Here is a 12433-nt window from a genome sequence, read left to right on the forward strand (position 1 = left end):
TTCTTTTATAGAATTTGTTTCTTATATACACTTCCAAACCCATTCATCAAGCCCTGTAACTCCCACTCATATTCACTTACCAATCCAGTATTATCAGTAAACAACAATCAGAAGTTTCCAAACCTTATCCTCTCACATTAAATATTAGAGGTTAAGCACTCATATATTCTATCACAATACTTAGCTAACCTTCTGGTGCAACTGTCACCAAAGATCCACATCACCCATGCATGTCTTTTTTTCACATACCTATCACTCACAGCAAAATCCAAATCAGTAACATCCTCAGCCTTTATGCATAAAATCCTACCCTAGAAAATGAAATAACTAAAATTATGAATGTATTTTAATCCTTAATATCATGCTACTCAATAGTGCTCTTACCTGCCGAAGTATATACACCTCACTTTCAATCATGTGTTCCTTCCCTCGACATTTGGTTTTGTCTATAATCTTGAGGGCAAACTCTTCTTTCGTCTCCCGGCAAACACATCCACGCACTTCAGCAAAGTTGCCGTCTCCAAGGATACGGCCCACTGAGTATCTGACAAGAGGGTTACATGGAATATATCTCATACATTCTTACCAAAATGTATTGTTTAAATGAGGGAGAGAGAGGATAGATGTATGTAAAAACAATAAGATCTTGCTTAATCTGAGCTGTACACTGGTGAAAGCTATCCATCCATCATCTAATCCTACGTTGCCCCATGAGAAGCGTAGGAGCCCGGGGCTAGGTAAGTTGGTCCTGGCATTTATGATGAGTGACCAGCCTCACTCATCCCTGAGTGGCATTACATGAGCAATAAACCCCAACCACCCCTTGGATATAAACCTTCACCAGCTCAATCCCATTGAAGCAACTTTATTACACACTGAACCACCAGGAGCCAAATTATGGTCATATGGTTACCACCCAGCGTGGTAAATGGTTTCCTGGTGTACAGGAAATCATTTGGCTTGTCACTCAGTGTAGAGTCACCCACAGGCAGAAGGAAGAGGAAAGAATGAAGGAAAGTAAGACACAAGAGGGAGTGTAAAGTCACCAGCAGGTAGAAGAAAGAGGAAAGACTGAAGGAAAGAAAGACAGAAGAGGATGGACGGAAAGAAGGATGGAGGAGAGGAAAGGGCAGACACCCGAGAGCAGCACTACATCAAGTGAGTGGATGGTGAGTGCCCCCACCTACCACAAAGCTGCCTTAGAAAAAAAAAAATCAGCAAACTTGTTGATAATGCTTATATAACAGAAATAAATTAGAGATAGTCTGCAGAGGACTTGTATGCACAGTAAGTTCTAATAAACACTGAATTCACTGAAAAAAAAAAAATGTGCATGGCCAAAACCCCCATCTTCCTCCAGAAGATGTCCCTGTGACCAACACCTAAGCACAATGGGTTCAAAGGGAAATCTCTCTCAGTCACACAATGAGACATGAGGTGCATTCAGCTATACAGTACTTGATAAAATACCCCCAAACACTTCCAGAGATCTTGAAAAATTTGATAGCTTTCAAATTCTAATTGCTTCTATTGTACAAGTCTTCTGTTTCCCCTTATGGCAGCTGTGGATCAGGATGAGTGCATGTACATTTGCTCCTTTCCACTGCATAGCATACAACCCATAAAGGGAATTGTGGGGTAAAAATATGGACTTGTGAACCATTCAGCTGGGTTGTGTGGCTAGGAGCCTGCATAGCATGACTTTAATGTAAACAAACACTTGTTCTTCTCTCTCCTCTCATTCTGTGGAAACACCATCACCACCACAGTTACTGAGACAAGGTCATGAAGACATCACAGACTAAGACAAAAAGGTGGAGGCTTGGGTATGAGAGACTAAAGAGAGAAGTGGGGTATGGAGGTTGAGGAAGCTGAGGAACTGATGAGGCTTTGATATGAATGGATGGACTATGTGTGGTGATGCATGTAATAAACTATGGCACTCCACTAAGTATTCAGCACAATGACTGCTGAATATTGAAGGTAAGGCAGAGACTGTATCACAATGTAAAATGAGTGATAAACAGGGTGGATTCTAGAGTATCCAAAGCAAGGCTAATACCTGTAGTTCATTCATTTTGTTCTGAAAAGATTAGTACATGCCTGTATGTGTTAGCCCTGTTCAACTAATGGTGCTTATCCATGCTACAATCTCTGGAAATGTCTCTGTTCAATCCCTTGACAATGAGGTCATTCTGTGGCACCTCATCCGAAGTCTTCTCAAGGTGTACTCTCAGTGATCTACCCTTCACATTTACAATCTCAGATCTTTTCATCCAATTTTCATCCTCCTTTCCCTCATGTTCAAATCACCTCTGTGTCCTCCTATATGATCAATGCATTTAATTCCCAGCTGACCTTTCATAATTTGGGTACCTGCAGCTGTCAGTTAGGGAAGTACTGCACATCCACGTGGACATCTTCATTTCTAAAGCCTAAACTTAAACCAACCCACATCCTCCTCCTTTACTGCCAGTGTTTCATTATCATAAAACTACTTCTCACACACGTAAAGGAAGAGATCCCTCATGTTAGGAGAGATAAGAGTCCCCTAAATTTCTTCCATCCACTCTGAACCCTACTATTGGATCAAGGGAAGCCAGGCAGCTGCTCTGAGATCAACAGCCCCTTCATCAGGTACTTTTTCTTATTCATACCTGATGGTTTAGTTTATTTATTTATTTATTTAAAAAAAAGAAAAGTTGGAATGATAGCCTTGTCTCTATGCAAGGGTTTGAATTTATGGCCCACCTAATCAGAGAGCATTCCTGTTCAATCCTGAACCCTAAGGTAATTTTGTAGGACCTTATCCCAAGTCCTTTTAGGTCTGACTCTTGGTAATTACCCTTCACATTCATGCCTGTACTAAATAAAATCCAGTGGTCTCACTGTCGGCTATATATACTCTTTATAGTTTTGCTCAGACACACCCATTCCACTGACTACACTGTTGAAAAAAGGATGAAACCTTTAATATTCATCTCTATACATGCTTCTCCATCCATCTACCATTAGTCAATTCTTTTCCTTCCTTAGTTTCCAAACGGCCCAACACATGTGGGCATGTACAGACCCTTTCAAAATGTATTACAGCACATGCATCCAAGAATGAATGTTGTGCTTGTAACTGTGACTACAGTGCCTATACCCTTATTAAAATCTACACTTACTTGGATGTGACACATGATGGGAAGATGATGTTTTCTAGACCACCGCATGCAACATGACCATTGTGTTGATAGTTGTGTGCCTGTGATTGGCTTGAACGTTTGTGTGGGGATTGAGCACGGGGCTTCCTCGAACATCGGGGTAAACTTCCTGCAAAGGCAATATTATATGTTAAAACTAATACATGTTTGTACAGTAAAGTAACACTTTACTGGATCTCACTCCAGTATATCAGACACTGCATCTATTTTTAAAGGACACCATATATCTGCTAGATTTTCTTCATTACAGTTTCACACTCAGTCTGATATACCTACTGTACCATGTATGTAGGTTCCATAAGAATTTTAATAAAGCACAGGCGTACCTCGCTATACAATCAACCGCTATATGATACCCCGCCATAGCAAGGTAAAAAAAATTAACACCCTTCCCTGCCTATCGATGGCCAGTCCCTGGTTATCTGATGGGTTGTTTTGAACCACATGCACTCAGCATCCACCAGTGCCCCACAGGATGGCCAACATTGTTTACATGCATAGAACCAATTGTGCATCGCGCACTGGCAAGCCATCTCTGTCTCTTAGTGCAGGGTCCTGCTCTCCACACCATCCTTCTCATTGTGTCTGCAACTGAGTAAAGACCTCCATAGTGTCTGCCTGTACAACATCATGTTACCTCACCTCATCTTACGTTGCAACTTATCATTGTTCATCATAACTGTTGAACTGCAGTGCTAGTTATCAGTGCTGTGTATTTAATAATATTTTAGAGTGATTGTGTGTGCATTTTTGGGCATAAATAAGGAAATCATGTCTGGCAAAGGTGCTCCACATGATGGTGCCAGTGGTGATGGGAAGACTAAGAAGCAACATAAAAGTGTATCAATGGAGGTGAAATTGGATATTTTAAAATGCCACGATAGGGGCCAAGGTGCAACTGCTATCGCCTCTGTTCTCCACCTGTCACAGTCGACAGTGTCCACTATCCTGAAGACGGGTGATGCCATGAAGGCTGCTGCAGGTGAAGTGGTCACCCTGACAGCGGCTTGCCTCATCAGGACCCGGGAACCAGTGATGGAAGGGATGGAGAAGATGCCTGAGACCTGGGTAGAGGACCAGAACCAGAGGAAGGTGCCCCTTGGCATGTCTACCATATGCACCAAAGCTATCTCTCTGTGGGAAATGATAAAGGCAAAGCGTGGCTTGGAGGAAAAGGAAGCGTTCAAAGCCAGCCATGGCTGGTTTGACCGCTTTATGAAGCATGTAGACCTCCATCACGTATATATGTCTGAGGAGGTCGCGAATACTGACCAGGAAGGCACAGCGGCATTCCCAGTTACACTACAGGCAAAAAATAAGGAAGGAGGATACAGTGTGAAGCGAGTGCTGCACTTCGACAAGATGGGCCACTTTTGGAAGATGTTTTCCGAGACATTCCTTGCAATAAAGGAAAAGTTTGTGTCAGGATTCAAGGCTGCCAAGGACCAACTCACACTTGTCCTTGGGGGGCAAAACTGATGGCAACTTTGAGCTAATGCCTCACCTTGTCTACCACTCACAGAATCCGAGGGCCTCACCTTGTCTACCACTCACAGAATCCGAGGGCATTGGCTGGCTATGTCAAGGAGAATTTAGGAGTGATCTGGAAGTCGAACAAGAAGGTTTGGCTCACCTCTTCCAACTGTTTGTGTTACTTTCACTCCTACCTCTCACCTGCCCCGTGTAAGTATGCTTCCAAGAACAACCTGGCCAACTGGTTTCTCTTGGTGGTAGACAGTGCTCCGAGCCATCCATCTACAATGAATGACTGGGCCAGAAACATTGAGGTGGTGTTCCTGCCCCCCAGCACCACATCGTTGCTGCAACCGATGAACCAGAGCGTAATCACAACTTTCAAGGCTTACTACCTCCACTGTACAATGCAGCAACTGGTCAGGGCATGTGATGAAGACAACCGGGCACCTGTGAAGTTGTTCTGTCGAGGCTACAATATCAGGAACGCCATTAAGAATATCACGGGTGCCTAGCAGGAGATAAGGCAGGCGACAATGAACAATGCATGGTGCAAGCTCTGGCTCGAGTGTGTGCATTCATTCAGAGGTTTTCCCGACGAGGTGCAAATCCTGCCTGTGAAGCGGAGTCCAGACTGTGAAGCGGGTGCAGCAGGACATCGTCAAACTCTCTCAACAGGCTGGCTTCAATGATGCTGATGTGGTGGACATGGAAGAGTTGTTGGAAGGCCACAGAGAGGATCTGAGTAATGAGGAGCTCATGAACACGGAGACAGAGGATAAAGCCAGGCAAGAGTTACCAGTGTTGGACCTTAAGACCCTGCAGGAGATGGTCTCCCGTGCTGACCAAGCCATCACCATCATGCAGCATAAGGAACATTTTCCAGAGAGGAGCAGAGATGCTGTGTGGCACATGGAGGAGGGGATGCTGATATACAGGGAACTGCTCGATAAGAAGAAGAAGAAGAAGGCAGCCAGGCAGACCACTGTCACCACCTTCTTCAAGCACGTCTCTTCCTCCATGTCAACCTTGTCAGATGAGCCCAGGCAACCCACTAGCCAAGGAAGATGTGCTGTGCCCCTGGCGATAGACATCTCACCAAGCAGGTCCACGACTCCATCCTCCGAGTGTCCTCCCTCTCCGCTTTCTCACTCTCCCAGTCTCTAACCACCTAGCTCTTCCCTGCCTTGCTCTCCCTCCACACCACATCAGCCATCGCCTCAGTCTCCTGCCTCCACAATGCCTCACCAGCCTTCCCCCCCATGCTCTCCCTCGCCCAGTGGAGATGGATTTGGGGAGTTTGAGGAGGATGAGTGAGTACCCAGGGACACCAGATGTCCCCTAGCCTCGAGGAGGATACTGTGGCCAGGATGACGACCAGGACCGGACAAGGAACTGAGTAAGTGTTGATTTTTTTTTTTTCTTTTTTTTTTATGCAAGAAAGACGGAACCAAAGACCAGGAGCCTGCAAACCGTTCCTTCCAAGAAAATGCAGGAGAGCCAAATTCAATATCCGTTCATTTCCAGATGCATGGACACACTGCGTTTGAAAGACTGGAGATCATAGGAAGTAGGAAATACGGACAGAGGGAGACAGTTCCAGAGTTGACCTGTTGCATCAATGAAGGACTGGGACTAACGGTTAACTATTGCATTAGAGAGTTGGACAGAAAAGGGATGAGAGTTTGTTGGTAGACGGGTGTTACGCACCCGTCGTAGAGGTGGAGGGATGCAAGCAGACAATTCAGAGGAGCAGTGACCATTGAAGTAGCGAGAGAAAAGAGATAAAGATGCAACAGTGTGGCCAAGAGATAGGTTGAAGGAAGCCAGTAAGAGGAGGAGAGTTGATAAGACAAAAAGCCTTTGACTCCACCCTACTGAGAAGAGCTGTATGTAGGGAGCCTCCCCACACATGAGAGTTGTACTCTACACAAGGGCGAATAAGACCCATGTATAAAGTCAACAACTGTGCAGGGGTAAAGAAGGTACAGAATCGGCTTAGCACACCTAATCTCTTTGAAGCAGATTTTACAAGAGATGTAATATGATCTTTCCAAGATAAGTCCCGAGCAAATGAAACCCCAAGCATGTTCAAGGATGATGATGGATTGAGCTGGATATTATTAAACATTAGGGGGTACACCTGTGGAAGACTGTGTCAGGTTGATAGGTGTAAAAACTGAGTTTTTGATGCATTAAAAACAACAAGATTATTTTTACCCCGGTCAGAGATACGAGCCAAGTCAGACATTAGGTGTGCCATAGCCTCATCCCTTGTCTGTTGAAGTAACTGCTGAGATGGACGTTGCGGGAACCGAATAGAAAGGTGAAGGGTGGAGTCATCAGCGTACGAGTGGGTAGGGTTAGATGTACAGCTTAGAAGGTTATTGATGAATAAAAGGACAAGAGTTGGTGATAGGACAGAGCCCAGAGGAACATCACTGTTGATAGATCTAGGAGAAGAACGATGGCCGTCTACAACAGCAGCTACAGAACGACCAGAAAGGAAGCTATAGATGAAGGCACAGCTTTCTAGGTAGAAACCGTAAGAGGGCAGTTTGGAAATTAAAGATTTATGCTAGACTCGATCGAAAGCCTTTGAGATGTCAGGTGCAATGGCAAAGCTTTCGCCAAAGTCCCGAAAGGAGGATGACCAGGAGTCTGAAAGGTAGGTGAGAAAATCGCCTGTGGAGCATCCCTGACAGAACCCATACTGACGATCAGAAAGAAGGTTGTGATAGGAAAGATGCTTTAAAATTTTTCTGTTAAGAATTGACTTGAAAACTTTTGAGACACAGGATGTTAAAGCAATTGGACGATAATCAACGACTGTTGATTACAGTATGACAATTTTTTGAGTTTTCCAGAATTCCATGATATTTTTTAATAAATTTTCATGCTTAGGTTGATTTATAAACTGTTTTTAGACTTAGATTAATGTTTTTTGGTCAACGTGGGGTGAACACTGTCATTTTCTGGTACAGTTTACTAAGTCTGATATTTTCCCAGGCTTATTTTTGATGGTTCTCAAATTCTATTTTTGGGTTTAAGTGTGTTATAAAGTGTTTTTAGGCTTGGTTTACCTTGTTTCAAAGCTACTTGGGGGTTTACATGAGCTAGAAACTTTATGGGGGGCTCATTTGGGTGAGTTTTGGACTTGGTTGGGGTGGGATCCCAAGGGTCTTCAATGCATCCCTATACTTTCCACATTATAACGTCCCTGATTAACGATACCCTGGCTCAACGATGGGTTTTCCAAACACATCCCATCATTATAGCGAGGATGGCCTGCACAGCACTTGCTACCCGGTGAATGGCAGACAGGCATCGTAACCCGCTAGTCTCTAGGTGGTGTACAGTAATCCTGTGTGGTCTAGCAGCAAACGTAATCATTAGTGGCGGCTGTATCGAGACAAAATATTGATACTTCCGATACTAACTGTTTATCTCCAAGTATCGATACTGATGGCCAGGTATTGATTACTATGAGTACTAAACTAGAATTTCCAGTTAATTGAAAAGATATGTCCAGAAATACCATTTCACTGGGAAATGATTTTAAGATTTATTAGTGCACTGAATGGCATTTTTGGTGCTCAAGTGCTCCTAAAATTGTGGCCATATAATTATTTTAACCCGGACTGAGCCCACTCAGGAAATTTATGAAATTTTTAGGTAGTTCATCGGACTGAAAAGGTATTACAGTAATCCCTCCAATATCTGACGCAATAGAGCCAAAGGCATGTCCAGATAGTGATCCTGTCCGGATATTGGGCCCCAGCCTCCTGGACTTGTACTTATGGACCCTAACTAAGAAAAACACCTATACAACTCCCTCTGGACATGCATTGCACCTATTTAAGACCCAAATCACACCAATAAGGAACATAAAAGACTGAAATAAATGCAAAAGAACCATAAAATGAAGTTTTAGAGGTGAGTTTATACAAAATCAAACATTCTGGGTACTTACAAGTCCCTGGCTCCTGGATTGGTTTGAACCGCCAGTTTGCAGTCCACAGTTAATCCTCTGTATTCTAAATTCTAATTTCTTAACACTGAACAACACTGTAAATTTCCGTGTGTTCTAGTGGCGAGGTATTGCAGTTTATTCACTGTTTATTCACAAAAAACAAGCACCTGTGGCTTGCACTGCTATAAGCATCTGCTCTCGATCGGAGTTTGGCTGACTGTTGATGATGGCGGGGTAACAGAATTGCCAGATCACAACGGCCACATTACCAATCTCCTCAACTTTCATTACCAAATTTGTAAAGCTAGCATTTATTCTTCACCAATTATATATACAAGTGGAAATACATGTAATCACTCTCCTTATAATTAACACCATGCTGATTATTTTCACGCTATGTAGGGTAGCAAATGAATCAGAGAGAGCAAACAATCCACCATCTCCATCCTGTGTATCCTCATACATGTGAAAAATCCATTTGGTAATGCATTATTCTGATTCATTACCAAACGAATTTTTCATTACCAAATTGGCCCACACTTGGTAATGAAAAATACCAAATGGTAACCCTGACAGGGGAGGGGGGAGGGGGAGGAAGGAAGGGGTGAAGGGACCATGGTGTAACAGCTGTTCAGCGCCACGAGGCAATTTCAAATTACGGGAGGGAAAAAAAGTAAGATTTTTTCGAATTTTTTGAGGTTTTTGGCCCATTTTGGGAATATTGGATCCCAGGACGATTATGTCTGGTTAGTGGGGATGTTCGGATATTAGAGGGATTACTTACGAAACTACTGTTCCTGGCTATCGGTATCGGTATCAGTAATCGATACCACCAATAATGGCCGACAGAGTAATCGGTATCGTATCTAAATTTAATCACTGGTAAGCTATCACCTGTCACTAGTTATCACCTAACACATGTTGGAAAACTCCTCCTTCTCGAACCGCTGGAACTGGACAGTGAGTGAGCTGTGTGGTAACTGCCACAGAACACAGTGATGCCAAATCTCTACTGGCTGGCCAGGCGACTTTGACCACTCGGTAATGAGGCGGACAGCCATTTCTGCTCAGGTTGTGGGTTGGGGTCTGTATTACTTGCACACGACCGTTAACTCCAAGTGATCTGAGAGGCCAAGGAAATTTGACCATTCAGTGAGGAGCCAGATGGCCATATTTGCTCAGCTTGTGGGTTAGGGTCTATTGCCTGTGCTTGGCCAGAGAGACTGGCTAGCTGCCAAACTGATTTTTTGAATTTGTAGGCCACCCAACCGGCGATGTCGTAAACTTTATGTTCCAATACGGGCAAATAAATCTGGATACGGATATAACAGAGCCAAGGCCTAAAGTTCAGATACAGAGTGTCTGGATAATTGAGTGATTACTGTATGTATATACAATACAGTGATCCATTGGTTATCATGCATAATTGGTACCAAACAAGACGTGTGATAATGGAACTGCGTGACGACAAAAGCACAGAACCTATGGGATTTATCCTAACTGGTACCAGGCATCGCAAGTGCAGGCCCCAAATTTTCCCTTTTATGACCAATTAGACCCACTAAATATGAGGTGCTACCCAAAAGTTCCAGTAATTTGAATACCATAGGAAAATAAGTTACTTTACCTCCCACTTCTCACTGTCGCCTTCGAAGTAGTCCTCTTGGGCACGTATACAATGGTCCCAGTGTTTTTTCCACGAGTCCATGCATCCCTGGAAGGCATCAGGTGTGATGGTCTTGAGCACCTCCTGCGATTCTGTGTGGATCTCCTCATAGAGTTAAATTGACACCCTTTCAGTCGTAATTTGAGCTTGGGAAACAGGAAAAAGTCGCAGGGGCAGGGTCAAGCAAACAAGGTGGGTGGGGAATGACTACCGTGTCAGTAGAAGCCAGTAACTGTCGGACAACAACTGATGTGTGGGTGAGGACTTTGTCATGATGCAGGACCCAGTCCTTGTTCTTCCACTGTTCTGGAAGTTTGCGGCGGATGATCTCCCCCAGACGCTGCAAAACTTCATAGTAAAACTTTCAGCTGACAGACTGAACGGATGGGACGAATTCCTTGTGAACAATCCCTTGGATATCGAAGAAAACGACCAATATCGTCTTGACATTGTTGTGCCATTGGTCTGTCATTGCAAAACTGCCAAACCACCTACACACCATGTTACAATAGTAAGCATAGCTCAACAACACATCCGTTCACAGACACGGCCAGGGCCACACTGACGCACAAGGGGTGATGCTGACTCCTCTTAGCGGCAAAAGGCAAAACTGCAAATGGTTGGCTCCCTCTTTTAAAATTGCTGGAACTTTTGGGTAGCACCTCGTACATACATACATACTACTACGGTATCAGAAATACACATGGGCATGGTTAGCTTCATACAGTGATGAAAAAGGCACAATCAGGAAGAAACATATACCATACAGAGACCTGCGATGGGCTTGAGGAAAAGGGTTCTGATGCTAAGGGGTGGAGAGTTAGTAGTCTCCACCACCTGGGATTCAAGTACAGCCTCATCTTTGAATCTCTTAAAGCCATCAGAAAACATAGACACTGAACCATCACTGTCGCAGAAACCAGCTCAGATGTGTAATAACGATGTTTCTGAGCCGAAAAATGCACCATAATGGCAGGGGTGCACATTTTCATTTCACAATGATAATAGAAACCGCTATAACCAGGTGTTTGATAACCAAGGGATAACTGTACTGTATATGGTAGACCCTCATTATACAGAACTAGTTGGGGGGAAGCCTGGTTCAATAAAGCTGAAAGTTAGATAAATCCAAGGGTCACCCCCCCAGGAGGGAATTCACACACATGACTGAAAACAAATGACTACAATATCATCTTCTAAAAATGAAAATGAAAAGCTTTACCCATTTTACACTGACTTTGGACATAATTTTGCCCCTTTGCAGCTTATTTCACATTCTTGTCATTGTACTTCTTCATGACTAGTACAGTACTACTACAATCTGTTATTTCAACTCAGCACTCACATTAGGGAGAGGGCAATTTCAGGCCAGGCTGGTGTATAAAGGTAGGAAATACCTGCACTGTATGTACACTGTACCACCCCGACCCTAGTTCAGTACAGCCAATGAAAGTTAAGTGGGCTCAGAGGCACACGATAAATCTGAAATTTCTTATATCGAGGTTTGGCATGGCGAGGGTCTACTATATACAGTAAACTCTCAATTATCCAGAATAAATAAGCCAAGCTCAACCCTGGTTAAAGCAAAACACTGGATGCTGCACAGTACCCCCCCATCGACTAATTTTCGGCATCGAGCTGGATACAGTATTGTGTTACTAACCGTCTCAAACCTCTACCCTAACAACTTTCCCATGAGTAAAAGGTAAAAATTATGCATTAAATACAATAAATAATGATACAGTACAATAATACAGCGCTGGTTGGCTACCATCTATGAGCCAGTTGATACAATTCAACTCCGGATATTGTATAGAATCGCCGGTTACATCCTGTTTTGGCACTGGATATTGCATAATTTTTTTGCCAGCAATTGCTTTAATAGAGCAGAGCCAGCAGCACCGGATATTGCCTTGGGCCAGATAATGTGACGATGGATAATTAAGGGTTTACTGTACAGTACTTAATTTAAAACCTTACATTTCTTTAATATGTACAGTTTACCAATTTCTTTCTGCATCATTGTTAATATTACTACATCCAGCATTATATTAGGACTGTATCTACAGTTCTATTTCTAGTTTCTAAGACTCCCACCAGACTGTAGTCAAG

The 12433-nt window shown here is 43.5% G+C and overlaps 1 protein-coding gene across 3 annotated transcripts in view; it reads right to left on the reverse strand.

Annotated features, from left to right (window-relative positions):
• The window catches only part of LOC145396108 (serine/threonine-protein kinase DCLK1-like), a 276644-nt gene that overhangs the window by 77998 nt on the left and 186213 nt on the right, over nt 1-12433 (reverse strand). For all 3 annotated transcript variants that reach the window (XM_080269582.1, XM_080269581.1, XM_080269583.1), the window contains exons 5-6: nt 3171-3318; nt 385-544 (exon numbers count right to left, since the gene is read on the reverse strand). In XM_080269582.1, the coding sequence (XP_080125708.1) occupies nt 385-544; nt 3171-3318 (308 nt within the window). The remainder of the gene's footprint in view (nt 1-384; nt 545-3170; nt 3319-12433) is intronic.

This window comes from Coenobita brevimanus, chromosome 34 (genome assembly GCF_032717465.1).
Source record: "Coenobita brevimanus isolate Jiangsu-jjx chromosome 34, ASM3271746v2, whole genome shotgun sequence".
Lineage (NCBI taxonomy): Eukaryota > Metazoa > Arthropoda > Malacostraca > Decapoda > Coenobitidae > Coenobita > Coenobita brevimanus.